Raw genomic sequence first — 16137 nt, forward strand, 5'->3', positions numbered from 1 at the left:
GTGGGCTCAGCTGGCCCTTCTATTTGGAGAAGACCACATTCTTCACCTCCTGCCACATCCCCCACTGGTGACACTGCTGAGCAYGGGTTTGCATTCACCATTTCACACTGGTCGCATCTTGATGAAATTATTCTCATTTCTGATCATTTTCTCACACGCTCAGAGCACCAGAGGTTAAAATCTGACCTCCAACAGCTGCTAATTCTCCCCAGAAATCAAAGCAGTTGTACTTACACAGGTTTTGGCTTCTTTCAGATGAATGGTGGGCTTGGTAAGCTGCACCTGGTCTTCACAGATGAACTGGAAAGGCAGAAGAAAARCAACTCTCAGTGGTGGCCAAAGATTGGAAGGGCAGTTGGTCACTGCTTCAGCAGCCCATCCCTCATTCCCTGGGAGCAGAACCTGAGCCCCCCAACTGTCCCCTTCTATCAGGGAGTTGTGCAGAGCCACCAGGTCCCCCCTGATCCCTCTTTTCTCCAGGCTGAGCCCCTTTCTCAGCTCCCTCAGCCCTCCTGGTGCTCCAGACCCTCCCCTGGACACGCTCCCCTTCATTCCCATCCTCACTGTTTCCTCACTGGAAAGATACAGGAGAAAGGGATGGGAGCAAACGACCCCTAAAGGTCCTTCCCGACCCCAAAAAGTCCTGTCATTCTACAACTGGGATTTCTTTGCTGGCAGATCTGTCTCTCTGACACACAAACAGCGAGAAGAGCTGCAGATTTCACATGTTTTGGCAGCCAAATTACCACCACTGCAAAGTGCCCACCTTCCCACCGTGGTGCCATTACCTCATTCTGGACAGAAACTTTGTGGTGCGGGAGGCCAGGACTGCAGCTCCCTGTCAGGTCTGTGTGGTTCCCCGGGCTTGGGGCCGGTGGATGGGCACTGTCAGGGCTCTGGGAGGCACTGGGGCGTTTGTCTGATACAGATCCATCCTGGGTGCTCTGGTCTGGGTCCCCAACATGCACCAAAAAACAAACAGACAGACACTGACACAGTATAGGGGMTACTATACACAGTATAGGATAACAGAGCTGCCACAGCTCTGTCACTGATCAGCTAAAAAACAATTTTTAGTTCTAACTCTGCCTTGAAGCTCGTTTTGTGAAAAGCTGGAGASGCTTTAGGTTGCTTCTTCAATTTTTATTTTTCTTAAAATTAACTTTGATATGGAAAGAATRTAATTACTGATTTTATTTTCTGCTGCTGAAACCCATCAGAGTGTGGAGAGAGGAACCAAAAGCCACGAGATTGTGTGTGGGTAGCTGGTAAACACTTAGAAGCATGAGGTGATCCTCATTTCATTTTTTCTGGGGTGCCTTTTCACAATTTCACTTTTTCTGGGATGCCTTCCATGGAGATTCCTYGACAGGGGCAGAYCTGGCTCCCCAGGATCTGCCACCCACCTCTGTTAGGAGGGGATTAAATGCCATAACCTCTGMTGGCTGCACCTCCATGGAAAAATTMCAGGGTGRCAAGCTTAGAAACAGTGCCTGGTYGTACAGGAGACAGCCTGGAGTGTCCTGCCTGATATCCAGAAGGGCACAAATCCCAAATTTACCAGCCCCACGCAGGTGTCTCTGATCTCTGAGGTCACCTCTGAGGATTTGGTTAAGGTTTGTAACATCTTAGAATTGTTTTTGCAGTGGGAGCAGTGCRAGGAGCACAGCAGCCTCCTGCCTCCCCAGATCCCTTTGAAGATGTGGATCTTCATCCCTGGGTTCCTAATTGATCCTTAAGTGGTGACAAAGAGATTTAAAATGCCACAGGATGTTCACAGCCTGTTTGCTTTTTGMGGCTCCTGCCTCTCCTGCAGAAAAGATGAGGGATATTTCTCTCCCAGACACATTCTGAAGGCTCCAGGAGAGAATTAATTCCAAAGCCATCTGTTTCTCATGCATTCTGTCAGCTATTTATTAAATATAAAGGGTTTTTTAGACCTCTTCAGGCTTAATGCTTGAGGCCAAATTTGAATTAACATAATTTTATATATCATCCTTCAGTGGAGAGCAGTCCTGTGGAGYGGGAGAGGAAAGGAAGGAAAAAGAAAATCCTTCATGAAAATACCCATTTCACCTCACTCCTGCCCACCCACTGGGGGAAGCCARTGAAGATGGCCTTGGCAATAAAACCTTGGCCCATTTAGTGATGCCAACAGCTGGGAGGCTGAGGGGGGTGGAGATGGTTTTTGAGTGGCTTCAGTGTTTATTCCAGGTAACTRGAAATTGGGTCAAGAAGAGCGTTTTCCAGGGGAAGATAGCAAAGGGCTTCGGTGTCATCACAGCTTTTATTCAGAGCCAGATGTGAGCTGAACCCACAATCCCAACCAAGCTGGAAAGGCTCCGTGGAGCCCTCACAATCCCACAGGGTGACAGGGTGAGTGGGTGACARGGTCATTAYAGGGTGATGAMTTCCCTGTAAATGCTGCCAGACAAAAAAAAAAAAAACCACTTTGGGAGGCTAAAGTGTGCCTCACTGGGAAACTCAGGAACTAACAGGRCTCTGTAAARCTCCAGAGGTCACAGAAAACATCTTAAYRGTGTCCAGCAAGGCCCTAAACTGCACGTGGACACTCCTAATGCTGCTTAGACAGCAGCGAGCAGYCAAAGCTGCAGCACGGATGAACGTCCTACCAAAGTCAGACTCCTTAGGRGCTGTAAATTCAGAGTTTAGCCACAAAATCTCCTTAGTCATCTAAAGCTCATTTTCTGTGCATGCCCAGACAGCCTTCCCTAAGCTGTCAGCTGCCCCAGGGATCTTCCAGGGGCAGCATTCCGGGGGCTGTCAGATTTTTCCCCAGCTCTCCCGTGTCAGTCCCCAACCCTTCACCGCTGCTCCCATCTGCCCTCACTGGGGATCGAGTCATTGCAGCTGATGGTGCTTCAGGCACACTTTGGTCCATCCAAAAACCAATGCCTGAGCTTTKCCAGTTGATTTGTTCCTTGAATTTCCCTGACTGCATTGACTCAACCTCCCCTGAGGACAGCAGGGACATAAACACCCGCTTGTCACACAGACAACCGCGCTGGAAAGTCCTAAAATGAGACAAGGTGGTGACAGCCCATAATGACAGGAGGTGTTTAGGCTAGCCAGAGGAAGAGAACACAAAAAGGCCTCCCCAGCACAAGAAACATTCTTCTGTTACCTGCCCCATGAGCTGTGGTGGTGGGTGCCTCTGAGACCGTGTCGTTGCTGCCCGGTTGTGACATCGGAGGTGTTTTAGTGGTGGYGAGGGATGGGGATCCAACTGGAGGGGTAACAGAAGTGTTGGTGCTTCCAGGACTCATGGAAGGGGCTGGTCCCTGGGCTGGAGAACTGGAAGAAGAAGTCTGATTGATGGGACATGTGGGAGGAGGCACAACACACTCCTTGGAGCTTTGGGAAGGGTCAGTCCCCGGCGCTGCGGYGCTCACAGTGGTGTTGGGCGGGTTTCCCTGAGGCTGTGTGCTGGGAGAGGATGTGCCAGCAGCYCCTACAGCTCCTGGAGGGCTGGTGGCATTAGCAGGGATGGGGTTCACAGCCGTGGTGGTCCCCAGGTTTCCTGGACTGGCTATAGCACTGCTGGGCTGCTGGGAAGTGGTGGGGCTTGGTGCCAGGGCGGTTGTGGGGGCTCTGGTGCTGTGGGAGGAGCTGTCCTGCCCAGATGTGCCAGWTGTGGCGGTGCTGGCGGGCAATTTGCTCCCAGATGTCGTGGGGGTGGTCRCTGCCACCACGACAGGTGACGTTGTAGTGGGGGACGGTGTCTTTCCCGGGTCACTTGCAGTGGTGAAGCTTTGTCCAGTGGTGGGTGCTGCCACAGTGGCCTGAGTGGCTCTTTCCTTGGTCGTAGTGGCGATGGTGGTGATTTCATTTGAGGTGGATGTCGTGGAGATGGCTGTTGAGGTTTCTGTGGTGGCTGCAGGGGTGGTTCCCGTGGTGGTTTCCGTGGTGGTTCCCGTGGTGGTTTCCGTGGTGGTTTCCGTGGTGGTTCCCGCTGTGGTCGTGGCTGTTGTCGTGGTTATGGAATCTGCGTTATCCTGGGAGTTGACACCTGTGAAAAGTAAAAATGCCAAGGTGAACTCTGAGCTGAGGAAACTGCCCTTGGTTTTTCCTCAGAAGAGGTGTTTGTAGAAGTGAACACTGGCACAGTGAGTCATTTGCTCAGGGCTTGCCTCGTGCTCTCCAAAGTCGCACCACATTCTGCATTCTGGTGTCAGTGTGTCCAGCAGAAAGCAGAAAAGAGGAAGACAAGGAGGAGGAAGAGAGCTGAGGAACCTCCAAACACTGCCAGACTCACAGAGGACTTCAGAGTGAGAGCAGGACAAGACCTGCTGGCTCTCGGGACATGGGTCTCCCTCGGATGGGAGGTCCACCCACTTCCACACAAAACCCTGCAAGGAGGCCCCAAAACAAAGTAGATCCAGCCCTTGTAAGGGGACAGCTCAAGGGATGCACTGACTGCATTCATCCATCCCTGTTTTGAGGGTCCCTCACACCCCCAAAGGGCTGAGGTGACACAGAACCATGGAATCCTTGAGGCTGGAAAAGRACTCCAAGATCATTGAGCCCAAGCAGATAGCTCACATTGTCACGTACTGARATATCTGCAGTTGGTTTCTGAAGAAAGCTCTAAACTTTCAAATGATGAAGCCGTTGCCCAGTGGGGGATGCAGCTGAAGGACAACTCACCTGACAGGACTGAGCTCTCCCACTGCAGAGAGCTCTGCAATGCACTGCCATGCCAAATCAGGGTATTATCACTGCTAAACCACCATAAAAACCCAGCTCAGTTTTTGTTTGTAACCACTGCAGCAGCTCCAGCAATGGCCACAGTGATCATTTCCCCACATGGTGACCACGAGCCCTGGACTCTTGCTCAAATTCACCCCAGCAAAGGCTTGATCTATTTTCCACCTGTCAGGAGCCATGGGCTATGTTGAGCCAATTTATCCATGGATCCATCTGGAGTCAAGGCAACAACCTGATTKGGGGAGAAGGTTCCTCTTTTTGGGGACCCTGCAGAAGAACTGCTATTATTTTYCCCACTCATATATTATTTCTAACTCATTTATTCTTTCCAACCCTCCAAAACAGGAGTCACACTCCCAAGGTTTGATTTTTAGCCTAATGCTGCTCTCCAGAGATCTGCTTTGTTCCTCTGTGCACACAGGGAAAGTGTCTTCTTTTACAGAGCCTGGCTGTGCATCAAAGATCTGATGAAGCTGAAGGTCCTGGTGGGAAAAATTAATCCCACCATGTCAGGATCTGGCTTGAGAAGGACCTGGAAACTGGGAATTGGGATGGGGAGGCTGGAACAGGTTTGAGGTCTTGTGGGAGCTGCCTGGGGATAGAGCGGGTTTGGAGGAGGCAGAGGGGCTACAGATGGGCCTGGAATGAAATGGAATGGAATGGAATGGAATAGAATAGAATAGAATAGAATAGAATAGAATAGAATAGAATAGAATAGAATAGAATAGAATAGAATAGAATAGAATAGAATAATTTCAGTTGGAAGGGGCCTACAATGATCAGCTCGTACAACTGCCTGACCATTTAATGGGAGGCAGAGTATGACTGATTTGGACTGGAAAGGAGCTTAAAGATCATCTCATTCCAACCCCCTCTACCTTCCWCTGTCCCAGGTGGCTCCAAGCTTTTCCAACCTTTTAYASTTCCAGGGATCCAGGGGCAGCCACAGCTTCTMTGGACAAYCCATGCCAGGGCAWCCCCATCCTCACAGTAAATARTTCCTTCCCAATATCCCATCTAACCCTGATCTCTGCCATTTTAAAGCCATTCCCCCTTGTTCTGTCACTCCATGCCCTTGAAAAAGTTCAGACCTCCTCCTGAAACACGGTTTCCCCACCAGCCACTCCTGAAAACACAGTCAAAATGTGAGCCTGACTGAAAGTAGCAGCATGAATTATTTTAGGAAACATTTGGCTTGCAGGAAAACCTTTCCATTACATCTGCAGGAAAAGGGCTTTTGTGGAGATAAGTCATGTTTCCTATAGGCTGACCAGTGTCTGCARGAGGAGAAGAGGTGAGGAAGCAAAACACCATCACAGGGTCCTGACAGATAAACCCCAGGTGCAGAAGAAAGGAGGGAGGTTTGACCTTCAGCTGTGTTATCAATTTGTGTGGCTTAAATCATCAGTGGTGGTTGCACCAAGCTGGGGAGAGACCAGTGAGCCACAAAATAGGTCTGTACACGTAAATAGAGTGTAAAAGTTTGACAGGGGGTCTGACAACAAAGGAGGTACAAAAAGAATCCCCTAAAGGTAGAAACAATACAAAAGAGACAAAGAAAGAAAGGGTTGGAAGGAAGGAAGGAGGAAATCCCCCACTGCTCTCGTTTCCTCTTCATGCCCCGGCCCCGTCCCAGAGGGGCAGAAATTAAAGGCTCCAAGGAGAGGTCAAAAAGACAATTCCATTCAACTGAGTCCAAGAGAAAAGGACAGGACCATGGCTTGGCTCCATGCCTGTCATGGTGTCCAGCTGGGACCACCCTGTGATCCAAGGAACCAGGATCCCTGCCCCAGCACTTCCCCGTCCCRCCCCAGGGAGATACAGATAGGGTTTTACCACTCTGAGCAAAAACTGAGGGCAAAAACCCAAAACAGGGAGTTGTTCTGCTGATGGAGAGATCGGAGATCCTCCAGGCTTGCCCTGCCTGGGGTCATTTGGAGCAAAAAGAGTGACACAGCCCAAAAAAAAAAAAAAAATCCAGACTGGGAGAAGAACCCAGACTCAAGCTGGTGCCCACAAAGCTCACTTGTGTTTTATCTTTCTGTATCCCTGCACCCACTTTTAGTGCTCCTCGTCACTAAGGTCAAGAGATGTTAAAAAAAAATCCATTTCTTCTTCCTCATTAAGCCAGAACCAATGATTTAATTGGGATCAAGCATCATGGGCTGGACCCACCACACMCCAGTGGAGAGAAGCTGCTGCTATGGCTGGGTGAGATCCTCTCCCACTGGGGAAAACACCATCCATCCCCACACACCTCCTGCAGGTTTTTGGGCACCTTTCTGTCAGCAACATTTACCTTTTCTCCTCAGCTGCATTAAATGAAACTGTTTTCTCACTGCTGCTGCACAAGGTGCTGCTGCAGTCACGGGGCTCAAGACCTTTCTGCAGTTTTATTGCACTGAGCCTAATGTTGCTCTTTGTCCAGTGACTCTCTTACTGCAGCTTTGGGGAAAAAATGTATTTCATTTAAAAAAAACTGCATTTTTTGGTGTTTTGCAGGATCACCACCCACAGAAAGCCTGGCTTAGGCAAACTCATTGCAAACTTAATTCCAAAGCAGAAACAACTACAGAACAAGCACCGCAATCCAGAGAGTCACTGTTTTCCTTCCACACGTACTGTATCTCTTTCAAATGCCAGAAAATGTTTTTTTTTCTTTAATCTCTTCCTCCCTCACTGGCCGCCTGTGCCAAATTTCAGTGGTGGACCCAGAGGTAATAGCTGGTAATGAGCCCCTGTTTGCCTGGGCTKGTGGCCAGTATTGCCTGACAACTGTCCCCAGCAGAAGAAACGAAAAGGATCTGCTTGAAGGAGGAGAAAGCCACTGGTAAGAACAGCCAGACAGCACAGGATTATGTTCGGTGCCCCTTCAGCATGAAAATCACTCACAAAAGATACAGTAAGTCCTTTAGCAGCGAACAAGTGATCCCTTCACGCCCATGAGCCCCACAGATAAAAGGATTTAACACATCCAGGAGGAGGGTGGAGGAGAGATCCTCCAAGTTATCRCTCCCCTTATCCAGAGGAGACCCTTTCCCAAAGAAATTCCACTTGAATTTCAGCCAGAGTCCCTCACTCTGTTTTCCAGAAGGCAGAAAAAAAAAAAAAAAACTACCTGCCCCTGACCTTCCTGGCTGCATTTTGGCACGCCAAGGCTGCTTTTTTGGATGTCACTTTTCTGGACTGTCACCAATTCCAACATTTTCGGGAAGATGGGATCCGTTTAGCAGCTACGGGGGTATTTTGACAGCACTCAGCTGCAGTGAGTCTAAAGTTTTGCATTTGTCCTCTGGCATGAACCCCTCAGAAACCCCAAATCTCTGGTGCTGGGTGTGGGGTGGATCTGTGGGAGGAGGGCGAGAGCTTTCCCCGCATCCGCGAGCTCGGAGGCCAAACAGGAGGAAATGAGTCCGCTGCAAAAACATGATTTCATGTCCGGATACGTGTATCCCATGACCTGCCTGCGATATGGTGTGTCTGGGATGGGGACAGCCAGCGGGRGAGAGAACTTTCCCTTCATACTGATTGCCCAGATGGGCTCGTTGAGCCCCTTTGGGAGGCTGGGAGTGCCACCGTGGGTGTTCCTGGATGGGGAGGATTTGGGGATTCTCTGGTGAAAACTCACCCAAAATGTGGAAGGAAAGGTGAGCTGCTCTGTGCCAGCACAGCTCCTCGAAATATCAGCTACACACACGATTTTSAGCTGCTGTGCWCCACCAGCCATGGAATTATCRAATTACAGAATGGTTTGSGTTGGAAGGGATCTTAAAGACCCTCTAGCYCACCCCCCAGCCACRGGCAGGRGCATCTTCCACTAYCCCAGGTTGCTCCAAGCCCTGTCCTCAAAMACTTYYAAGSATGGAGCAGACACAGCTYCTCTGAGGGCCTCACCACCCTCACAGGGAGAATTTCCTACTGATATCCAACCTAATTTCCTATTAATACCTAATCAAAAATGAATCTCTTCCAGTTTAACCAYCCCGTGGGGTGACGCTCTGGTTGTCATTGAGTACGTGGAGTTTTGCAGGCTGGGAAACGCACTCAGGGGAGAAGCTTTTTGGAAATGTCAGGGCTTGGAGAGCAAAAAGAGAACYGAGAGGGCTCAAAGGCAAAGCGAAAGGACACGTCCTGTCCATCCTCCCAYAGCCCACCCGAATCCAATCATTAATCCCCTCCTCTGATTAATTCCCTGCCCAACAGCTTCCCGCTTCCTATTTTGGTAACGCCTCCCCCTCTCTGCCCCCCTCGTCCACCTTGTTGAAACAGCTCAGATATTGGCTGAAATTCTATTAATAGTGAGAAAAGGAAGCTCAAAAGAATAACTTAGGAAATGGTGGGTGACACACCCCACGCCGGCGGGCTGAGCCCGGCTCGGAGCCTTACGCCAGCTCCTGCTCCTCCCAAGGTGGGATGAGAAAGCCAAGGAGCCTGAGCAGCCCAGGGAAGGGGAAGGGATGTGAGCCAGGCCCTGAAGGAAGTTCCTATTTTCCTCCCCTTTTTTGCAGCCTTTCCTGATTGAACAGGGGCAGCRGGTTGAGTTCATCAAAGGGAGAGCAGGGGCTGAGGCTCCGGGGGTGGCCTTTCCTAGGGGACAGCATTTTCCAGAGAAAATGAGGAAGCTCCTGGACCTTTCTTTGCATTGCAAGAAACTCCTGGGAGCAAGGAGTGTTTCGTGCACCCGCTGCAATGCAGCTGAGGTGCAGCAGAGACCAGTGGCTGCAGAGGACAGGAAATCTGTCACCTCCTTTTGAAACTCTGAGAGGGATCAGATTGGCAGAATATCACAGAGCTGTGTTATTTATCCTGGAATTAAGCTGGCCTACCAGGGAAAATCGTTACTTCACAGGGTTTTTTAATTTTGCCTGTGCAGAGGTTCTTTCCCTCCCATCGCTTAGTGATAGATGAGATCCAAACAGAGTCTTCCTGAGCTGCCTGCTGAGATTTTAGTCAGGGATGTGGCACAAGGATGGTTTACACACCACCCTGGCATTCTCCATGCCTCAAGATACTTTTCCCAATGAGCATCACCCGACCCTTTTGCTGCCAGCTTCACCACCRGCTTTATGAAATGGTTTCACCCAGGCCAGAGATCAACTTGGCTTCCCGGGTTAGGGAATGAGGCAAGGTCCAAGAGCAGCTGCCAGAGCATGAGCCTCTAATCCAGCAGCCCAATCATCCAGGGCAGACATATCCTCTCCAAACCCCTGCCAGAATCAAAACTGCTGCTGAACAGTTTTGATAGAATTGCTCTGCAAAATTTCAAAGATGAGACCGAATGGCTGGGTCTGGTTAGTGCTAGAGGAGCACTTGGGAAGGGGCTGCATYAACAGAARYRTGGGCAGCAGGTCAGGGGAGGGGATTCTTGGCTGTGAGGGTGGKGAGGCYCTGGCACAGGRTGCCCAGAGAAGCTGTGGCTGTTCCTGGATCCCTGGAAGTGCCCAAGGCCAGGCTGGATGGGGTTTGSAGCACCCTGGGATARTGGAAGRTTGGAATGAGATRGGCTTTAAGGTCTTTTCCAGCCCCAAACATTCTGGGGTTCTGTGGAGTGATTGTGCCTGGACTGAGATTTAAAGCCCTGGGTTTATTGTCAGCAGGGAAGCTCCTTTGCCCCRCTGCAAAAAGACTCTGTTGAAAAAATTCCTCGAATTGCTGCTGTTCAGATCGTGCCTGGAAGTGACAGTGAGATCAAGGCAATAATGCTGACAAGTGCCCTCTTCTCTGCTGTCAGATTAAAGGAATCTGCAGTCACAGTCTGTGCCCTGGAAAACCTTCACAATAAACTCTTACTGTCTGGACTTGGAGCAGGGCAGGGGGGAAATGGATGTGCTTCAAGCCCTGAGCAGTTTTGCTTCATTTCCAGATGGAGAGGAGCATCCAGGGCTTGCTACTCCAGTGCCAGCCTGGAGACACCCCTCAGCAGGAGATCTGTCCTCAGTGCATTTTAGCATCACCTTSAGGACTCTCAGTCTGCAGCATTTTGCAGTCAGTCACATCCCTGCTGTAGCCAAAAGGCCATTCTGCTTCCAGAACTGGGAAAAATTTAAGTTTTTCCTACTTTTATTGAGTACAAATAACTCTGAGCCCCAGAGAAYGGGACTTGAAGCAAACCTCACATGAGCTTTGGCTGCTCTGTCATCCCTTTTAGACCTGCCTGGCTTTATTTTATCCACACAACAGCCTTTAAACCTCCTTGGTTTCAACCAAGGAACCCATCCACAGCCTGATATGTTTTTCCTGCCAGGACTGTCCCCAGAAGCCAGGTTTTGATGAACTGGCATTTTCTGATGAGAAACCTGCTTCATTAACAAATTYCCCATCAGCTCTTCTTGCAAATATTCGAGCCAGCTCAGCTTATCTGCTGTTTCATTTGGAAGTACGACAAATATTAAAAATATTCATCCCAAGGCACATCTCCCCACACTCCTCTTTCCCTGCAGCCCTGACTTGTCTCCTTCTCCCTCCCTTGGTCCCTCTAAACATCACATTTGGGGAGGCAGAAATGGGTTCATTTGCTGCACTAATTAATGACCAGACAGTGGATTTGAGGGAGCAGGAGCATCTCAGTGTTCCTCACTCCCACCTTCTCAAAAACATTCTTGTTGAATTATCCTCCATGCCACGCTTGGGGCTCTCCTGAATTTCTCCTCAAAGTCTGGGTTTTGCCAGAAATTTGTGATTTTGTGGCATTTTTTCACTCAGACAGACCCAACTGGTCCATCCCAGGCAATTCTCCATCCCATGGCCACCTCTTGCCAGAGGTGAGGAATGCCAGCAGTGGGAAATCCAGCCTCTCTCGTGGATAAACATAGAACATCCTATTTAAGATTGTGTCTCCACCACTCTTCTCATGGAAAATCTGTGGCTATCTAAGAAGCACAGGGAAAGATGAAAAAACCATCAGAAGGAGACAGGAAGACCACTGTGGAAAATGAAAGCTCCGAAATCCTTCRCAGGAGGTTGTCAAGGAGGCAAACAAACACAAACACACATGCACACCTCTGTCCATGCAACCTACGGGTGTTTTTCACTGCTAAACCTGGAAATATCCTCCTCCATCAGCAGCTGATGGGGTTTTTAAGGGGCCTGGCTCCAGCCCTGCACCTCTCCCAGGCTGCAGGGTGAGCTGGGGTCTCTGCAGCCAGAAACACTTCATCGTGGAGGAAACTGCACCGGAGCTGCTGGAGTGGAAATGTGGGGAGCATGAGCCAAAAAAACCTCACATCCCAGCCTGACTAGCCCCTCCAAAACACAGAGAATGACCATGGTCCTGTCCTGTTCCTCAATCCTTTATGCCATTGGAGTTATCCTGTGATGACTTTGCTGCTTCGAAGGAAGGTTTGTGACCTGCATCAATCACCCGTCAGTGAAGGACACCTGTCTGGTACATTTAGCCCCAAGACCCCTCTATTTCTACAAAAGTCAGACAGGACTTTGGAAGAAACTCAAGGTTTATACGGAGTAATGGGCCAGAAAAGTCTCTCTGATCAAGGTAAAGCCCAGGTGCTTCTGTCCCAAAACTGAGGCCATGAATCAACACAACACTGAAAACCACAGGAAAGCCGTAAGAACGCAGAACTTTGTTACACACTGAATATCTGGGGGTTTTCTTCCTTGTTGTAAGTATTTAGATAGATATTAGGAAAAAGTTTTTTATGGAAAGAGTGATAAAGCACTGGAATGGGTCCAGGGAGGTGGTGGAGTCACCATCACTGGATGTGTTTAAACAAAGATTGGATGTGCTTAAACAAAGATTGGATGTGGCATTTGGTGCCATGGTTTAGTTGAGGTGTCAGGGCATGGATTGGACTCGGAATCTTGAAGGTCTCTTCCAACCCAGTGATTCTGTGATTCTGTGATTCTGTGATTCTGTATTTAAGATAGTCTTTAGGGCTTTTGTCTGTGAACATGAGTGCTAAAAATAGGTTAAAAATCTAGATTTGTCTGACTTTTGGAGAGGAATCTCAGGTCCATGAGAAGGACCAAGAGACTCAAGCTACTGGATGAGGAATTCCACCTTGACCACGTGGAGATCCCACCCGGCTTTGCCACCTCTCTCCAGGGTGAGAGAAGGATTGGAGGAACTTCACCACCTCTCCCCAGAGCTGACTGCAGCGTGAAGGAGCTGAGGAGCTGCTGGCAAGGAGATTTTGGGAGAAGCCAACACCGAGAGCTGCTTGGCCAAAGCATCAGCTCTGCTTGTGAGGGCTGAGCTGTCACATCACAGCAGCCCCTCCTGGGGACCTGACCTCCTTTCCCCAGCCCTGATCCTCACCACRAGGGTGTCTGGGGACACAGATTTATTTGTTGAGACAGAGAAGAAGTTCCCTGTGCTTTTCACCCCCCAAAAAAAGATGAATCATCCCTTGCTGGCTTTTCCTGGAGGACTTTGCTGCAGACAGCTTGGGAAGGAGTGAGGACACGAGCCCGCAAGACAGGAACTGATCTTTATTCAGCCTGATGGCTTGTCTGCACAGGGGTGCTCAGAAAAAATTAATCTAAAATTAAAAGGAGGTTTTGATTTCAGAGTGGATTAGTCAAAGTGCACACAACCCACCAGGTGGCCACTCTTGTTCAGTTTTAAACCAGTCTTTATTTAATTTAGCCCAAATGAAGTAGGTTAAATCAAATCAAAGTCTCCTCAGCTCTGAAAGCTGATGAGGGGGAGCTGATGCACTTTAAGAAAGATAATTCAGGAGAAATTTGGTGATGGTCCCCACAAAAAAAAAAAAAGCCCCTAAATGTCACACTGACCAAACATCATGGATGGAGTGCACCTTCCTTCCCATCTGAGCTTGGCCTTTCCTCATTCCTGGCTGTGGAAATGAGGAAATTAATCTGATTGATGTCAGATTTGATGTCATATCATAGAATTATGGATTAGTTTGGTTGGAAGGGGTGTTTAAAATCTTGTCCAACCCCCCTGCAATAAGCAGGACATCTTCAACTCGATCAGGTTGCTCAGAGCTCCACCCAACTTGGACTTGAACATTTCCAGTGATGGAGCATTCACAGCTACACTGGACAACCTATGCCAGCATCTCAGTGCCCTTATCAAGAAAAATCAAAAATCTCTGCCTTGTGTGTAATCTRAATTGCACCTTGTTCTGTTTAAAACCATCATCCCTCACCCTATCACAGCCACCCCTCTTAATAAGTTTGTCCACTAATCTTCCTTCTAAGCCCCCTTAACTGCAGAAAGGCCACCACCAGGTCTCCCTGGGACTCAGTTTTGCTCAGTTTTTGCCTCAGGACAACAAGAAGACAGTGCAGAGAGCACCCTACAACTTGTGGGGTGCCAGGGGGGATGGAATTCCTCTCCCCGCTCTCCTCTCCAGCTGGCTGGGTCCATATTTGGGTTCATGCTGAGCAAGGCAGGGATGGAGCTGGCCCTGAGCTCCTTGCCCTGCCAGCTGAACCTGTGCCAGCTGGCTGGCACCAGGGCAGAGTTGTCACATCCAATGTCACTCAAGCTGGGCGCTGTGCATCGGTGACGTGTCCAGACTTTATCCATGGGCGATGAGGGCCACAAGGCTCTCGTGGAGCAGAGCTCCTGGGGTTGGTTGGGCAGCCAGAACTCCCCTCACTTTTTGTGAGTGTCACTCTAATTTCTGCAACGAGGAAGAGGAAGGGAGGAAATATTCCCTTTGTGGTGGTGGGGGCTCTTTCTAAAGAAAAAGGATCAACCCCRAACCCAAGGAGGGACTGCTGRCTTCTCCAGAGCCTCACACCCAACRAAGCCAGACTGTGGAGGGGCATTAAAGCTGATATTAGCAGCAGGGATCTAATGCCCACACTTGTGCCATGGAAATTGAGGGTGCCATCCTCAGCTGGTGGCTGAAACTGTGGGCCCAGCATGTAGGAGGTCCAAACTGCAGCACTAAGGGGCAGGAAACAAGAGGAGAGACCCTAAACCCAAAAGAAACCCRAAAGGAAACCTCAGCCTGGTCACAAGCTGCTCCGGTACAAGGGGAAGAAATGGAGATGGTGACGGGGAGGTGACTTTGTGCTGCCATACTGGCACTGGTGGCACAGCAACACGCTGTCCCTGCTTCTCACACCTCCCTTTCCTCCCCTCCTGCCCGAGGATTTGCAGCAGGAATCGCCCTCACACGGCAGCCTCTGCCTGCTGCTGTCACCAGGCTGTCCTGGAGGGGATGGTCAGTCCCCTGGGGCCGTGCTCTGGGCAGSACTCGGACACTGCCCGCCTGTCCCGAGGACAGAATGGACCAGAGCAGCGGAAAAGCCACGGTGGGGACRCGATAAGGCCAGAGCCTCACCCTCCTTTGTGCACCCAGCGCCTCTGGTGAGTCACAGATCAGCCCAAATTTGCACCCTCCCGCCAGAAACTTCACTTTTAACCTTTTCAGGGTTGGTTGTGTTGCCTCTCCCAGCCCATCTCACACACCGCCCACCATCAGGCCAGGATGGACGCAGAGAGGATGAGCTGAGATGTTTTGAGCTGGATGATCCTTGTGGGTCCCTTCCAGCTAGAGATCCTCTGATTCTTTGCTCCATTGGCACTCAAACGTGATGTGAAAGACACAGGTGACATAGAAATGACCTCCAAAAGCCACTAGTGACCTCCTCAAGCATCCCAGCCCCTCACAGTAAAAATTTGGATGATTCCTGGTTAAACTCTCCCTCCYCAGTGCTTTGCTGCTCTTTCAGGCTGTCCTGGACACAGATCACTCCACAGGCACATCTGGGACACCCACAAACCTTCACTGACATAAAATCTCCCACCCCACGCCCCTCACCCCAAGAGTTTTGCAGAAGATGGATGTCAGCATCCATCCCTCCACCACCATCAGTCCCCTGTGACCTCAGCTAGCCGGGGTTACCGAGCCAGCAGCCCGGAGATTTCCTGTCCATGCCGTGAGGAGAGCTCCACATTTCCTTGGGATCCTTTGTGTGTCGGTGCTATTTTGGGTCCCCTCATTTTTTATTTTTTTTATTTTTTTTTCCCCTCCAGTTCCACACCCACACCTCCCTCAGGGTGGGGTTTTCCCGGAAAATTGGGAGCTCTATATATACACATGAGCCCCCAGGAGCACCTACACATATTTGTACAGCCGAGTTTTGAGTGGAGCCTTCGGGCACGGGCTGGACACGCCGGACTTGGCAGCAGGCTCAGCCCTATTCTTTAGGTGGGGAGAGCCTCGGAAGGGAAGGACACAGCCAACCCTCCCTCCTATTCAAAACTATTTAAAGACTGTCTGGCACTGACTTTCTTTCCCACCAAATGGCTCCAGTGACGATCTGGCTTTGCAGGCCTGTGTAATCTGATCAGCGTCTATTGTTGGCAAGTTTGTAATTGCCTCATTATTTAACTCTCCCGAAACAGTATATTTTACACACAAAAAAAAATAAAAATCTGTTTTAGCTTTTTGTTTGGTTGGTTGCTTG

The 16137-nt window shown here is 49.9% G+C and overlaps 1 protein-coding gene across 1 annotated transcript in view; it reads right to left on the reverse strand.

The window, feature by feature from the left end:
- The window catches only part of PODXL (podocalyxin like), a 42126-nt gene that overhangs the window by 10872 nt on the left and 15117 nt on the right, over window positions 1-16137 (reverse strand). Inside the window, exons 2-4 of the mRNA XM_057380903.1 lie at window positions 3146-4030; window positions 789-949; window positions 235-300 (exon numbers count right to left, since the gene is read on the reverse strand). Coding sequence (XP_057236886.1) covers window positions 235-300; window positions 789-949; window positions 3146-4030 — 1112 coding nt within the window. The remainder of the gene's footprint in view (window positions 1-234; window positions 301-788; window positions 950-3145; window positions 4031-16137) is intronic.

The sequence above is a fragment of the Malurus melanocephalus genome, unplaced genomic scaffold (genome assembly GCF_030028575.1).
Source record: "Malurus melanocephalus ecotype Western Australia unplaced genomic scaffold, MMel_1.1 scaffold_477, whole genome shotgun sequence".
Classification (NCBI taxonomy): Eukaryota; Metazoa; Chordata; class Aves; order Passeriformes; family Maluridae; genus Malurus; species Malurus melanocephalus.